At 58.2% G+C, this 16,537-nt stretch overlaps 1 protein-coding gene across 1 annotated transcript; it reads right to left on the reverse strand.

Annotated features, from left to right (window-relative positions):
* Nucleotides 1-257: 257 nt before the first annotated feature.
* On the reverse strand, nt 258-14,775 carry PNOC (prepronociceptin). Its single transcript, XM_068936764.1, has 4 exons — nt 14,726-14,775; nt 8,700-8,842; nt 2,172-2,255; nt 258-2,075 (listed from the first exon to the last, which is right to left on the reverse strand). The coding sequence occupies exons 2-4, from the start codon at nt 8,823-8,825 to the stop codon at nt 1,713-1,715; spliced, it is 573 nt and encodes a 190-aa protein (XP_068792865.1). The 5' UTR covers nt 8,826-8,842; nt 14,726-14,775; the 3' UTR covers nt 258-1,712.
* Between the last annotated feature and the right edge of the window lie 1,762 nt (nt 14,776-16,537).

Below are 16,537 nucleotides of genomic sequence, written 5' to 3' on the forward strand. Positions count from 1 at the left end.
GGCAGTCGGGGCGGGCGGCCAGGCCTCGCTCGGGGGGAAACCGAGGCACAGGGGTGGGATTGGGAGCAGGGCGCGTCGAAGACTCGAAGGCGTTGCAAGAAAACTCTCAGCGGCCGTGCGAAATGCCGCGGGGCAGGCAAAGCCGAACCGCACTGTTTTCCGCTGCCGTTTCCCCCCCCCCCCGCCCCCAACCCTCCCCTTGCGGCTCTAATTTGAGATGTTTCCAGCAGGACTAAAATTTGGCAAAAAACCTGGCAGAATTTTTTTTTTTGTCCTTTTTTTTTCTTTTTTTTTTTTTTTAATTTTTTCGTTTGGTTTGTTTTTCCTCCCCCGCCAATATCCCTCCCGGCAGTCCGCCGCCCCCCCGGGGCGGGGGGGGGGGAAATCCTTGCTCCCGCCGCCGCCGGAGGCCGCCTTCTTCGCGTCCTGGCTTAAACGGCTGCCGAGCGAACAGCGGTCATGAGCGGGCTCTCGAGTAGGGAGAAAAGTGATTTCTGAACGCGTGCGAGTCTGGAGCGCTTTGGGGTCCGTCAGAGTGAGGTGGAGGCTGGCTTAGGTGGGCAGGAGCAGGGTTTAATTTTGCCTGTGCCTGGCGGCAGGTGCCGGGACGCGGTGCCGGAACGCTACAAAAAAAAAAATAAAACAACAAAAACAAACAAAACACAAGAAAAAAAGAAAAAAAAAAAAAGCAGCTGAGCCGAGAGCGGGAGCGGGCCTGGGAGGGGGGGTGGAGGGCGCCTCGGCCCGCGAGCTGCTCTCTCCCGGGGGCTCCGGCGCGGTGGGGACGGGGCAGGGGCGGGACACGCCGGAGAGGGGGAAAAAAAAGAAAAAAAGAAAAAAAGGAGATTTATTTTTTTGAATTCCCTCAACGATTTCATTTTAAAAAGCAAAAGGGTGAGATTTTGGGGTTTTTTTCCCCCCCTCCCCCTTCCCTCCTGTTTTTTTATTTTTCGGAGGGGAGGGGGCTGAAACAGCCTTCGGACCGGTTTGGCGGTCGGGATAAAAACCTATCCCTGTGATGAGCCTCAGCCAGGTCTCGGCCTGCTGGGAACGGGCGGCTCCTAGGGCCGCCGCGAAGTCGCGGGTGCGCAGAAAGGGCGCCCTGGCCACCGAGCTAAAGCCGCAGCGGGGGCCGGGCTGCGTTGCAAAATGGAGGGCGGCAGGTCACTCGCTGGGTGACCGAAGCGCTCCGGCTCCGCTCGGCCCTTCCCCCTTGGGGAGCCGACACTTAAAAACACGCTTTGAAATTTAAAATGGGGACATTTTTCTGTCAGAAAACATGGGGTTTTTTTTTCCCCTCCCTCCTCCGCCCGGCCGGCCTGAGGAGCCGCAGCGGCGGCGCACACGGCACCTCAGCGCCGTGCACCCAAAATGGTGCTCGCTGAGGGAAAAACGGGGGAGAAGCAGCAGCGGTGGCGGAGGGGGGGGACACGGGACAGAGCTGAGTGGCAAAGCTGAAAACAACATAAAAAAATAACACCAGCAGGTTGGGGGCGAGCCGCGAGGGCCCCCCCGGGGCCGGCAGAGAGGCCAGGGCAGGCGTGGAGAGGGACGCGCCGCCCTGCGAGGCGGCCGGGTCCGTGTGGGGCGCCATGTTGGGGCTGGGAAGGGCAGGGCAGGGTTGACTTTTTTGGCCGCTCTAAAGGGGATCGGCGGGGTGTCGGGGCGAGGCGGGGCGGGGTGGGGGGGGAGAGCGGCAGCGCGGGCGCCGGCTAGATCTCGTTGTGCTCGTTCAGGTCGGCGGCTATGTCGTACTCACTGGAGCGGGGCGACATGCCCAGGTACTGCTTGAGGAACTCGCTAAAGCGCTTCTGGTTGTTCCACTTGCGCGCCGACTTCCGCACCCCGATGAAGCCCCCGTACCGCTTCTGCACCCCCCGGGCCGCCGGCGCCGCCCGCCGCCTCGGCTCCGCCGGCGGCCAGGCTCCCGGCCGCTGGGCCACGTCGGCCGGCTGCTCCGGCGGCGCCTCGTTGCCGCCGTCTTCGGCCGCCCGCTGCCGCAGCAGCGCGCTTACCTGCGCCGCCCGCCGCGCCGCCGCCGCCGGCCGCATGCCCGCGCCCCGCAGCCCGGCGGCCTCCGGCTCGAAGGGCCGGGCTATGGCGGCATCTGCAGCGGCGTTGTCATCGTCCTTCTCTTCCTCCTCCTCCTCCTCCTCCTCCTCCTCCTCGACCTCCCGCGGGCCGGCGGAGGCGGCGGCGCAGAGCTCCCAGGTGGCGCGCGGCACGGCCTTGCCCTCGCACTCCAGGACGCAGACCTGCGCGGCGAGATGGAGAGAGGGGACGGTCAGCCGGCTTTGCCACCGCCACCACCGCCGGCATCCCCCAGCAGCTCCCCAGGGTCTGGGGCAGCCCCACCCGCTACGCGGGAGGTGCTGTTTTTCCCCAGACTGTTCCTTTCAGCCCCATGTTGGTCTAGTCCCATCCCGTCCTCCCACGGGCTCACCAGGACCATGTCTTCATGGGTTTTGAGTATCTCCAAGGATGTAGACTCCACGACCTCGCTGGGCAACCTGGTCCAGTGCTTAGTCACCCTCAGAGGAAAGAAGTTTTTTCTTATGGCTATATGGAATTTCCCGTATGTTTACCACAGAATCACAGCATGGTTGAGGTTGGAAGGGACCTCTGGAGATCATCTAGTCCAACCCCCCTGCTCAACCAGCGTCACCTACAGCACATCGTCCAGGACCCTGTCCAGAAGGCTTTGGAATATCTCCAAGAATGGGAATCTCACAATCTCCCTGGGCAACCTGCTCCAGTGCTCAGTCACCCTCATAGGAAAGAAGTTTGTCCTCATGTTCAGGCAGACCTGCCTGTGCTTCAGGTTGGGCCTGTTGCCTCTCGTCCTATCACTGGGCACCACGGAGAAGAGTCTGGCCCTATCCTCTTGACACCCTCCCTTCAGATACTTGTACACACTGATGACAACCCCCCTCAGTCTTCTCTGCTCCAGGCTGAACAGGCCCAGCTCCCTCAGCCTTTCCTCCTAGGAGAGATGCTCCAGTCCCCTCCTCATCTTTGTAGCCCTCTGCTGCACTCACTCTCTCCAGGAGCTCCATGTCTCCCTTGTCCTGGGGAGCCCAGCACTGGACAGAGGACTCCAGGTGAGGCCTCCCCAGGGCTGAGGAGAGGGGCAGGATCACCTCCCTCCACCTGCTGGCAATGCTCTTCCTGATGCAGCCCAGGATCCCATTGGCCTTCTTAGCCACAAGGGCTCATTGCTAGCTCAAGGTCAACTTGTTGCCCATAATTACCCACCTCCTCCCCTCCCCCCAGGTTCTTCTCTGCAACACTGTTTTCCAGCAGGTCAGCCCCCAGCCTGGTACATGTTGTTATTATTCCCCAGGTGCAGGACCCAGCACTTGCCTTGACTGAACTTCAGGAGGTTCCTCTCTGCCCATCTCTCCAGCCTATCAAGGTCCCTCTGAACAGCAGCACAGCCCTCTGGGGTATCAGCCACTCCTCCCAGCTTTTTGTTGTCTGCAAACTTACTGAGGGCAGGCTCTATCCCTTCATTAATGTCACTGATGTAGAGGTTAAACAGTATTGACCCCAGTATCGACCTCTCGGGTCCTCCACTAGTTATTGGTCTCCAGCTGGATTTCATGTGGCTGATCATAACCCTCTGAGCCCAGCCTTTCAGCCAGTTTTCCATCCACTTCACTGACCACTTATCTAGTTCATACTTTGTCAGTTTGTCTATGAGGATGTTATGGGAGACAGTGTCAAATTTCTTGCTAAAGTCAAGATAAACAACATCCACTGCTCTCCCCTCATCTACCCAGCCAGTTGTCTTATCATAAAAGGCTCTCAGGTCGGTTAAGTGTGATTTCCCCTTGGTAAATCCACGCTGACTACTCCTGATCACCTTCCTGTCCTTCATACGTTTGGAAATGGTTTCCAGGATTATCTGTTCCACCACCTTCCCAGGGAGTGAGGTGAGGCTCACCAGCCTATAGTTCCCTGGATCCTCCTTCTTGCCCTCCTGAAAGCTAGGGGTGACATTTGCTTTCTTCCAGCCCTCAGGAACCTCCTCTGATCACCGTGACCTTTCAAAGACAATCTAGAGTGGCCTCACAATGACATTGGCCAGTTCCCTCAGCACCTGTGGGTGTATCCCATCAGGTCTACATCCTCTCATTTGTAGACAGACCTTGTCCTCTTTAGGCACTGCTGCTCGCCAGACGGCAGACCCCACAACTGCTGTGGGATGTTAGCCCTGCCTGGGAAGCCAAAGGGTAATTGTGAAACCTAGCACCCAGGGAAAACCAGTCAGGAGAAAATTGTAAGAGAGCCTCTCAGACATGTGCAATTCCCTATTTTGATATCTGAGGGGCACTTCAGAACAACAAAAAAACCCATACATACATACATACATACATACATATACATACATACATACACACACACACACACATATATATATACACACACACACACACACACACACACACACACACATATAGTTGTCCCAAAGTGATGTGGTCATGTGGGTCCTTGTATGGCTGGGAAAGCTGTGAGTCCTTGTGGCTACACCAGCTGGCATTTCTTGAGCTCATCTGCTGGAAACCTCTGCCTTTGCAGCTCTGAGACAAAGGTTTCCCACTGCTCTCACTGTTCTCATTGTTTAGAAAAGTGGCAGAGCTTTCAGGAGGCCAAGCTCGGTTCTTCTTTTAGTGGGGGCAAAAAAAAAGGGGTACAATCTTATGTTTTTTGATGTTGAGTGTTTAACCCTGCAGCAACAGGACATGTCCTGGCTGAGTCAACAGGAGAAAAAAACCAGACAAACCCCAATGAGGAGGACGTTGCATGGGCAATGTTTGTATCCTTTCCTTCGTGCAACGGATCTGGGTGGTGTTGTGATCTGGAAGCTATTCATTGTGACCTGGATCCAAGCAGCCCTGGGAGGCCACAGTCATCGAGTGCCCCCAGCCAGTCCTGATCCACACCTGGCAGAGAAACACGTGGAAAGAGCATGATCTGCTCACCAGGCTTAGAGCCAGAGCTGGCTATTTCTCACATGGACCGGAGAAACTTACACTGCCTTGCTGGATCTACCCCTTTCCTGTAAGTTACCCTAGTGCTTAAGCTGGAGCTGGAGCTGGCTTTGACCCCTAATGGGTTTCAGAGCTGGTTTGTCGTTGCGGTGGGGTTATCTGCCCTGACATACACATGCAGCATGGGGGGCTCTGGCAGTGAGAAATGCGTCTAGTCCTTCTGTCTAAACCCCAGGGTTTCTCCTGCGCTGAGCCAGGACTGCTGCCTCCTGGATCTCAAAACCTTCTGACAGAGTCTACTGCTGACGATAGACAAAGTATCCCTGCAGTGCTCCACTTCTGGGATAAAAGGTGGCTGGTTACATGTAGATAACTTGTCAGCTGAACACTAGCTGATTTTAAATATGCTTCAAAAGGAATTACCCTAGGCATTAGGCCTAATACCATCGGGGGGACTGTGGTCCTAAGGCCCAACCATAAAACAGGACCATAAACATCCTGGGGTCCTTTGCCATCACGCAGTTGCCTCAATTCACATGAAAATAGTTTCACCACTTTTGCGGCCAGCAGTTAGATGACTTCCAGTCAGCAACGGTAGCTTCGGCCACCTGTTCAGCTCAAGGCTCTCATTTGTCTTTGAGTTTTCACCGTCAGACTTGCTTGACCCTGAGCATGCGGCAAGCACATGTGAACAACAGGTGGAGAGCCTGTCCTCCTCGCAGAGACCCTCCGGGTCATCCTCATGTCAGAAACCAGCTCAAATGTGCTGCCCGTCCTGCTTCCCAGCTCCGCATAGCTGAGCTTCCACACCAATGAGCAGGGAGGAAGGTCCTGACCATCCTTGCCTGCCCAGCTGGAAGTGCCGCCTCAAGGCCCTTGGGGAATCTCTTCCTCCAACCTGCTGCCCTGCAGCTCCTGTCCCTGCCAGGGATGAGCAGGTGTAATTCTGAATGCTTCATTTCCAATGAAAGTCACTGAGTCTTTCACTGTCGCTCAAGCGTTCCTGCAAAGGGCAAGTGCTGCTGTCTGCATTAGGATCATTGCGTGGACGTGCACTGCACATGTGGCCAGGCGTGCGTAGGGCACGTGGACAGACATACACAGTCCGTGTGGCCAGACGTGCACAGTACACATGAGCAGGCATGTGTAGTAGGTGTAGTGCCTTTGGAAAGGGGCAGGGGAGAAGGTTTGGGAGTCTTCGGCAAACACAGGCTAATGCTTTTCCGTGAGTGGTTCCTAAACTACCTGGGGCAGCTCCCTCTAAGCCAGGGTGTAAAACCTTTGGTTGGCATGAGCTGTACCACCACGGATGTGCACCATCCCTGGATGGCTCTAGAGGCCAGGATGCAGGTGATTCAGCTGCATCTTGAAGACTTGCTCCATCAGCTTTTTCCTGCCCTGACAGTCAGCAGCTACACAGTGAAGGTGTGCCCCTAACATCAGGGGATCTTTTGTTTCTGTCTATGAAGGCTCGGCTCTGCAGCCCTTGGAAGACTACTTTTACATTTCCAAAGTCTCGAGTGAGGATGGACCAGGCACAAGACTGGATGGGACTTACTTGGCCACTACTTCGAAAATGTGGGGGTTTGTATCAAATTCCATCACACCACTTCTACCTCAAATGAAATCTCTTAAGACTCCAGGATCCTCTGCTCCTGAGCAGTCTTGACTCAAATCATTCTTATTTTGAGGTACAACCATGCCGTAGGGTCCATGAGACACCAACCAGCCCACCTCCTCTCCATCTCACTGGCCATGAGTGGCTTTTGCCACTTGGTATAAAGCAAAATGCCCTTTTATCACTGCTCAGCCTGCCTCTAGCTTGCAACTGACTGAATGGGGGCTGGCTGCCAAGGATTCAGCAGGAAATATGAGCTTTTCCCTACCCTGTTAGCACTCATCTTGCTTGGGGATATCACCTGAGCTTAATGATGTGGCACCAGCAGGCACTGAAAGAGCTGCACACTCCAGAAAGGGGACCAAGCAGGGAAGGGTAGCTCTCTGCAGAGGTGGGCTCGGGCTGGAAAGTAATGTTTCAGGGTGAAAGCAGGAGAGTTCTGCCCCAGATCTTGGAGACAGAGACTTGTGTTTGCTCCCACTGGAGAGGAGGGTTTACCAGCAGTGCAGGCAAGCAGAAATGGGCACAGTGCAGTTGCATGCACTGCTTTGCAAGCTCGGCTGGGGGATGGAGAGGGATGCTGGGGTGGCTGCCCTGGAAGCCACTAGTCCCATCTTGCTCCCATCCATCCTCTGCAATTCCCTACCCTCCGCCCTGCCTTCCACCTCCTTTGTGCTTATTGCTGCCATGCCTCAGTGGCCACTGGCTCAGCCCCGAAACCTTGCCGCAGCACCCCGGCGGCCTCGGGCTCCTGCTGTGCTCCCAGCAGCCGGTGTGAGGTGGAGCGCGTGACGGCTGGGATGAGTCACAGTGCCCAAGCACCGAGATGGGGCGATCGCGCAAGCTTCCCGGTCCCTTTTAAGGGCGCGTTAACCATCTGCTCTCCCCAGCCTACCCCCAGGGCAGGGTATCCTCTGGGCAATTTGGACGGGCTCTGGCTAGGAGGGAGATTTTCCCAGCCCGGCTGGTTTTTCGGGAGCTTTCCCATGCTGCCGGCTCCTGCAGGAGCAGCTGAGCAGACATGGCATTGGGCCCTTGACAGGCAGCCGTCACAGTCCGCGGTAATTTATACCTTGCAGACTCGATAATAAACAGGGAAACGGGCAGGGGGGACGCGATCGATCCTGCCCCCGCGGCCGGAGGTGGGGGAACAATAGCGAAAGAAATGTTCCTCGCAAGAGCATCGCCACGGCTCGCTGGAGAGGAAAAGAAAGCATCATCGGCTGTGAAAAAGCGCTCTTTAATGGATCTCGCGACCGCGCGCTCTTTAATCAAGCGCTCAAGGCGAGGCTTGCTTTGCTACACAGCCGACCGGAACGCGGAGCCGAGCTCCGAAAATGAGAAAATGCGGCAACAAGGCTCCCGGGGGCCTGAAACCCCATGGCTGCTGGGGAGGTGATGCCATGCAGCGTGAGGCCCCAGCCGAGGCAGGGAGCTGGGGGACAGCCCGTTGCCATCCCTAAGCCGTGCTCCCAAATGGCTCCGCAAGCAGAGCCTGCTCCCTGCCGTCACCCCGGGGGCAGCCCGGTGGCGTGCACCTCCGTGGAGCACGTTGCATTGGGATGCGAGAGGCTGGTTGAGGGCTGGCAGCGGTGCGGAGGTGCCGAGCCGAGCGCAGTGGGGTGATGCAGAAAGGCGCCCAGCAACTCAGCTTTGTTCCACACATCCAGGGGCCAGATTAACCAGCTGGGAGGGGATGGCGGCAGCGGTGGGGGGGGGGGTGTCTGACATGCTGATTCATCCCTTTCCAATTAACTGTTTCATTTGCAATGCATTTCATGCTGGCTTAACAGTACCAGAGCTTTTTTCTCCCCTAAACTCCTCCTATTTCACGATGCATCTGTGAACCTGTCCCCGGCATAAATCCAGTCCTGGTGGGACCTTTTGGCACCCAAGGCCTATTTACACCCTGCGGGTGGGTGGCGCCATCCCCCCGTGATGCAATGCTCCCTGCCTGCCCCTGGCCACTGCTCGTCACCTCCTACAGCTGCAACGATGAGCTGAAGGGCTCCCAAAACTTAAAAAAAAAAAACCCAAACCCAACAGCGAAGGAGACTGCCCCGCGCAGGGAGCCTCGAGGGACTTACGAGCACGTTGAAGCCGTCCCACTGGCTGTACGCGTGCCGGTCACAGCTGAGGCAGTCGCGCTGGCAGTCGCCGAGCACGTGGGCGAACAAGCAGAGCAGCAGGAGGTCCCAGAGCACGGCCCTCATGGTGGCAACCGCAGCAGCTGGAGCATGGAGAGACAGAGACGGTGAGGCCGGAGCTGCTGGCACGGGGCAGCTTGCCGGGAGCTGGCGACCCCCTGCAAAAATGCACCAGACCTTGGCTACCTGGATGCTCCCCAGACATCTGATTCCCAAAACACGCGGCGTGTTTGCTCCTGAGCTGCCCGCTCCTAAATGGGCCACCAGCAACATGCAGACCTCATCAAACCCATCCTGCCTCTTGGGAAGGGATCCTCCCTGCCCAGTTGCCTCCCAGCACCCCCAAAAACAAATCATTTCCCAGCATTTTCCAACTTAAATCTTTCCAGTCTAGCTCATGCTGTGACCAGACGGGGCTAGCTGGCCTCCGGGCCCTGGCAGTGCTTATTTTAGTGCGCAGACGTAGCGGCACAGCCCAGACTGCCCCAGAGCATGACACTGCTTAGCCAAGCGTTGCTGGAGCTGGGCACGCAAAGGCTCTCTCTGCAGTCCTTGTCATGCTCTGATTTGCTTTCCAGTCCATTTTGGAGGCCAGTTTGGACCCCGGCATCCCTGTCCCAAGCTCAGTAGCCATCTTCCTTTGCTGCTGGTTTGAGGCAGACATGCACCCTCTTCAGCTGCGCTGTGGCAGGGCTGTGGCCCCAGCACGGTAGCACACAAAGCCGGGAGCACCGATGTTCGAAATCACAGCCAGAGTCCATTAAAATCCCCCAGCCCCTGGAGGCCTGAGGTGTTTCCACCTGAATAGATGATCATTAAGATTTAATGACCAGCTCTTTATTATCCTGGATCTGGCTGAGACACAGGTCAGCCCTTGCAAGCAGATGTCCGCTCCCTTCCTGTTGCAGAAGCAGGGAGCTGCAGTGCCCTGTTTCAAGCCCCCTTTCAGCCACGGCGGGTTTCCAGCCCTGCCTAAGCTCTCACACTGCCTCCAAGACCAACGCCAACTCAGGGAGACCGAGGCACGCGGTGGTTAAGTGATTTGACCAAAGCCATGCAAGGCTGCCTGTGGCAGATTCATGTTTCCAGCCCTGCCACCTTGGCGAGTGCTCTCTTCCCGCTTTGAGGACATTTTGGCTCTGCCACCACTGCCCAGGCTATCGCATGAAACCAGCGGCTCTCCTTCCCTCCCGAGGCTGGGCCACACAATCGCAGCCCCAGTCACGGCAGTGCTGGGATGGGTCCCATAGGGGATGATGGATGAATGACTGCAGACATCTGCCAACAGGAGGCCTGGTCCACTTGAAACTCCCTCTTGCTTTAAGTCTGCCAGAAAAAGGGATCAAGTCTCTGAGATGCAGGAGAAGAGGGTCATTGGGGCACAGCGGTGGACAGTGCCCATCACACCGATGATTTATGCCATATGCAGCATGCGCTTCCCTCATCAGTGTGAAACAAGGCTTGGCTGGAGTCTTCCATGAGGTTTCTAAGCCAGTAAAAGGGACAAGGAGAGGTGGAGGTGGAAAGCAGAGCAGGACAGCGAGATGAAAGTTGGGGCTGCCTTTGGTGGCACCTTGGGTCCCTTGGTGCCCCGTGGATCTGCAGCAGTATGGAGCAAGCTGCATCCAGTAGAAGGGATTCCTGCTAAAGGAAGTGAGGAGAAAGTGGGAAGATCTCCAGAAGCCTCTTCAAAGTCATGCATAAGGCTATGAGAAATCCCTTTTCTCCTCTAAAAATGGTCCCCAGCCTTTCATGCAATCTGATTGGCACCAGAGAACCACATGCCAGGCTCAGGGTCCTCTGTAGAGGGCTTGTCCAAGTGCCACACGTGGCTGAAATCCATCCTAGGCTGGAGCATGTGTCCTCCTTGGAGGCAAGGAAGACCCCAATGACCAGGACAGTGGTGTCTGCAGCCCTCGCTTGCCTCCATGCAGAAGGCTCTGCAAACCAGGCAATCCTCCGGAAGAAGCAAGTACTCCACAGCCTTGTCAGGCGGTGCGGGGGGACTCAGCCACAGACATCTAGATGTCCACAGTCCCCCAGTGAGGACATCGCAGAGAGGAGAAACCGAGGGCTTCTGCTTTAACCAGGTCTATTGCAATCAGAAACGTGCTGTCTCCTTCACGTATCGCCCTCTCCCTTCTATAATCCAGGGCCTCAGCGGTGAAGGTGTTTCCAGAGCTGGGTCTACAGGGCCCGTCCTCTCTCCTGACTCGGTTTCCCTGCAGGCCAAGGGGAAGGTGGGCTCCAGCGTGTGCAGGGAGCACTCCCTCGAGCTGCTTCGCACGGTAGGGGGAGCCCCACACGCTGGGACAGCGGCTGCTTTGCGAAAGGCTGCGGGAAGGCCACAGCAGCGTTTTTGGGGCACCTCATCGCATTGGCGTCCTACTCTAGGGAGAATTTCACAGAAGAGCTCGTCCTGGGCACCGCTGGCTGATGTTGGGTGCTCACGGGCCTGATTTGCAAGGAGGAAGCAAGCAGAGCAGGAGGCTCCAGGAGATCTTGGGGGTGGCGAGAGAGGGTGTACTTTTCCTTACTCAAGCGGCCAGAGGAGGTGCAGAGCTGGGCAAAGCCAACGGGTTAGGGCTCATTCCCCGCCGCCGGCAGGGTTAACATCCCCCTTGCTTGTAATACAGCTGAGCGCTGGCCAGAAAAGGCCGGATTCGGGATCCTTGAGCCATTCAGCGACCAGCAGAGTGGATGGACAAGGCACTAAAGAAACAACGGCAGGATTTGCTTGCTGGTGGTGGAGTGAAGCTGGCAAGAGCCCCAAGGGTTCATGCGACCTCTGCTTTACCGGTGGGACCGGAGCAGGGGAGGGAGCCACGGCAGAGCATCCCTGGGGATTTCTGGCCGGCATCACGGACCCCTTTGGTCCTTCCCCAGCCCCAGCTGCAGGCAGGCAGGGTTAAGCTGGCGGTGACACTGAGCCTGACGGCTTCTGGTTGTCATTTGCTGGAGGGGATGAGGCAGAGCTGATAAGGAGCAGGAATTAAGGCTTAATCTTTGCTGAGGCTCATTAAAACTGGATGGCAGAGTGAGTCAGAGGATTGGCAGAAGGCTCCCGAGAGAGGGCTGGGGCCGGGGCCCCCCCACTCGCATCTGTGCCTATGGGGTCCCCATGTCCCCCTGGCACCCAGGGGTGGCCATTGGGACGGGGCCACCCCCAAAGCCGGGCAGGCCAGGGGAATGAGGCTGCTGGCTTGATGACGAGGGTGATTTTTCGGTTCGGCTCCTGCAAAGCCACGGGAAGGGCGCCCACGCGGTGCCCGGAAAGGAGGCGGAGGGGCTTCCCCACGGCGGGCACCCCGACGGATGCTCGTAATGGGGACCCGCGGCGCCCAGCCAGGCCGTCTCCCCACCGCCTCCTCGTCCCCGGGAGAGGTTTCAAGTTCACAACGTCCTCGCAAAAGCCGGTGACATCTGGCTGCGGCGCGGCGGCGATTACGGCCCCGGCTTTTCTCGCCTGCTAATTGGAAGATGTTATCGGCGCGGGCCGGCCGGGCACGGGCACTCGCCCGGCGAACGCAGTGGCCCGCGGGGAATCGGCGGGGACGGCCGCGTGTCGGCGATAAGGCTCAAGGGCACGGCGGCCAGGGGGTGGGAAACGGGGGAATATCCCCCCGCCCTGCGCTTCGGAGCTTCCTGAAAGATTAAATCAGTGCAGCTGCCCTTGCCTGTCCGTATCGAGGATGCTGGAGCAAGCAGCACTTGGGGCAGCCGGGGCTAGATTAAGGGATAAAGCCCATTTTTGAGTCTAGCAGTGGCTCCTGGACCTCGGTGGAGCCTGAAGGTGCTGCCAGGACCAGTGTCCAAAAATCCCATGATTTGCCCCCCGGGAACGGCTCATCCTCGGCGGGACGGGGTGAAGCCCTCGCCTCCTTCCTCCCTCCCTCTCCTAAAACTAAAACTCTCCATCTCCCCGGGACGGAGGGATGTGTCACCCACCCTTTTCTTCCAACCGGCTTTGTGGTCCCTGCTGGCGCAGGCTGCCTCATTAGTGGTTTTTCAATGAAGTTGAATTGCCCTGATCTTGATGATATTATTATAAAACGACAGCCTTTCTCGAAATCTGGCCTGCGGTTCAGCTAACGCAGGAGCCCGGCTATCCGTCAAGGCGACCGGCTCCTGTTTATTGTTCTAGGGCAGAGGACGCGGGAGGTATATACACATAAAAAGAATAATTCAGAGGCCAGCGGACGCAACGGAGCCGCGCTCACGGGACGTTAATAACCTGCGAGGGAGCAGAAGGCAGGTGGAAGGGCAAGCAGGTGGTTACGGAGATGTGCTTTCATTTATTTTATTTTATTTTCGGACTTGCCCACTGCGCTGGGGTGGGGGGGGGGATTGGAGCGGGCATTGCAAGAGCAGCTCTGGCCGGCTGGGAAGGAGGAGACGAGAAAAGCCGCCTGCGCTGGGGCAGAAACGAAATCCTCGCCCCGCGTAATTTTCCTTTTTCCTCCCCTCTGCTTATTCCTACGCTTCACGCCCGAAGCAAGGCCTCATCCTGAGGGCACGGCGAAGCGGCCTGGGACGCAGCATCGAAGCAGCCGAGCTGCCGCCGGCCAAAAAAACCCCAAAAAACCCCGCAATCTTGGCCAACAGTGTCCCCCACTGGCACCGGCTAAACCACGTCGCCGCTCCGCTCCCAGCCTCCCGACGTTAAAAACCGCAACGTTGCCGCGGCCTTCGCTCGCCTGGCCGAAAAGCCTCCGAGCCCGACGCCGGCACAACGCAGCTGCCGGGAACCTTGCGGGGGGAATAAGGCGAAACCAAAAGCTCCGGCGGCTTTTGCGGCGCGACCCGAACGCGCAGCGAGCAGCCGGCGGACGCCCGCGGCGTCGCGCCTCGGTGCCGGCGGCCCGGCCGGGCGGCAATCGGGCTCTCCGGCTTTTGTGAGCCGGCGGTAATTTTTTTTTTCCGGCTGGAGAACGATCTCGTTCCCTGGCGCTTGCAGGAAAACCGAGCGCTGCCTTTTGTTGCTTCCCCTCAAGCAGGTAATTGGCCATAATTGGCCAAATTACACGCTGCAGCGAGACTATAAACACGGATATGGGAGCTACGGCTTGAGAAAGGCTATTTAGAGGTAAAACCCCCAGGAAGAAAATTTCTTGCCCGGTCCAGCCGGTACCCCCAGTTCCCAGCCATTCGTTCCTACTGTCCCTTCTTTCTCGTGGGGACCGCGAGGACCGTTTTGCTGCCTTTTGTGCTTTTCCGGAGCGGAAAAGGGGCTGCTCCCGCGGCAGAGGGCTGCGGGAGCATCCTCCGGTGACCCCGGCGAAGTTGCAAAGTTCCCTGCCACCCCTTTTTGTTTCGGCTCTAAAGCACGACGCAAACACGGAGCGGGGAAAGTCGCGGCGCGGCAGCTAAGCGGCTCCGCAGCCAGATCGGAGGCATCGTCGCCAGGAGAGCTGCACAAAGCCCGAAGCTTTTGTTAATAATAAAAAAAAAAAACAAAAAACAAAAACCAGCAACAACAAAACCCACCCTGGAGAAAACGAACAATAAAAAAAAAATCCTCCCGTTCTGCCTCGCAGGGAAAACGAACCCGGGAGCTGTCATTTAACCGGCACCTTTCCTGCTGGGAATAGCAGGTGGAGAGGGACCGCCAGCGATGCTGCGAGGGAGACGCTGGGCTTTGGCCACGGCGGCGGTGGGCTTCGGTGCGCCGTCTCCTGTTGCGTCCCTGCCTGTCTCGCCGCCCGGTCCGAGCAGGCTTCTCCTAGGGAGCGGGATTGCAAAGGCAAAACTTTCTCGCAGGATGCTCGCCCCGGCCAGCATCTTACAGCGGGGGCCGGCCGTGCAAGCGGAGGCATCCCTTCCTGCGGGAAGATATCGACCTTAACCCTTGAGGAGGAGGGAAACGTATATGCGGTGAAGCCTCCCGGATGAGTGCGAGTGTCCGGCAAAGTCCCCCCCCCCCCCCCCCCCCCCGCCGACGCCGAGCCGCCGAGCGAATCGCCTACCTGAGGGTGCGCTGTCAGCCGCGGGGCTCCTCGGATCCGTGCCTCTCGCGCCGCCGCTGCCACGCCGGCATATATATACGGTGTACACTCGCATCCCCACACCTCCCTCCCCAGCCTGCAAACACGTGCGCCGCTGAGCCCACCCCCGGGGGCTGACGGGCGCCGCCGACGGGGCCCCCCCCGAACCCACCCTCCCCTCCTCCCCTGCCCGCCGACCTGTGCGGAGACGCGCCGCCGCGCCGGACCCCGCGCCGGGGCTGGCCGAGCATCCAGGACCACCTTCCTCAGCGCCTTGGGGAAGCATGAACGTGACCCAAAACCTGAAAACACCCAAATGCTGTTTGTTTTTAGCAGCAGGGCTTTGCCCGGTCTGCGCTCGGTAGGGTTGATGGCCAACCGTCCCGTCGGCGGCGCTTCCTCTGCCAGGGGCTCAGCGTGCTCCATCAATGTCGAAAAAACTCTGCCCCTCTTCTACCTGCCTCCCCGGGGAGGCGAGGGGGGCAGATCGCCCCCGTCATCACCAGCATGCAGCTGTGTCTGTCCCGAAATGCACGGGCCAGCCCCGTGCACCAGCGATCAGGAGCGGGGGGCACAGACCCCCCGGCAGCGCCAGGGGCCAGGACCCCACGGTGGCCGCAGGGCAGCAGCAGCTCCGTTCGTCCCCTACCTCACTTAGGACAAAACGGGTTTCAACGGGGACTTGCCAAGTCTCCGCCAAGGGGCAGCCTGGGGACCTGTATGGGCGCGCAGCACCCAGCGGGGAGCTCCAGCCCTCTTGGGGGGTCTTCCGCCCATGGCTCATCCCCCTTCCCTTGACCTCCCCGAAACAGCTGATCACCCCGGGAGGAGGTTGCAGGGGCTCCTCGGCCTCATTTCCAGCCCGCTCCGGCGCGTTTGCGGAAGGCGCCGTTCGACTAACGAGCGCGACGCGCATCGATCGCGGCCGGGCGTGTGTGAATAATTGATTTCTGGGTTGGCGGCTGAGCGGGGGAAATTAAAACTTTTCATTTCGCCGCGATCGAAACGCTTTGCTTTTCTCTGCCGAGGAAGGGAACCCTTCTCCTCGCTGAAAGCGAGACGGAGCTGCGCCGTCTACAGCGAGTGACGTCGCGAAACGGGGACCCGGATGGGCCAGTGGGGAAGAGGCCAAAACGCTCCTTTGTGTCCTTTCCAAATAAAACAATACCTTTCCCCAGTTCTGGGTTGGTTTTCCCCAGTGGAAACCATTCGTTGCCTTGAAACAAACGGTTTCAGCACTCTGAGAAGGGGATTTTCAGTAATTATGGTATGGGGCTAAGGTGTTTTGCCCAGGTCCCCAAGAGGAGACAAATACGGGTTTTCCCATGGTTTGGGACGTTCCTTCCTAGCACCCAGTGGGCAAGGAGACCAGGACCCTTGGCTGAAGCTTTCGTGAAGAAAGCAGGCCATCTGCCTGATCTGGAGCTAAATCAGCCACATAGACAAGAAGAAAACGAGGAAGGAGGATCCTCCATGCCCTGACTGCCCCAGCTGGTGCTTCCTGCAGGGCCACGTGTCCCAGCCCTCCGCCTGCTCCCGCCACCGGTCCGAACTGTTCTCATTCATGCGTTGGGGATGAGACCACCTTAACCCATCTCTCAGACAAGCTGGTGTCCCCCCCCATCTTCTCGTCCCTACACTAGTTGACAAAATCCAAGCTGGTGCCCGCTCAGCCCCAGCTGAGAGCTGGGGCATCGCCGCCCAGCCTGGCGCTGCTCTCGCCACCCAGCCTCAGCAAGTAGAGAATAAAATCTATAGCTGCGCAGAGATCGTATCACAGTAATTTCTTGTAAC

The sequence above is a fragment of the Struthio camelus genome, chromosome 3, assembly GCF_040807025.1.
Source record: "Struthio camelus isolate bStrCam1 chromosome 3, bStrCam1.hap1, whole genome shotgun sequence".
Classification (NCBI taxonomy): Eukaryota; Metazoa; Chordata; class Aves; order Struthioniformes; family Struthionidae; genus Struthio; species Struthio camelus.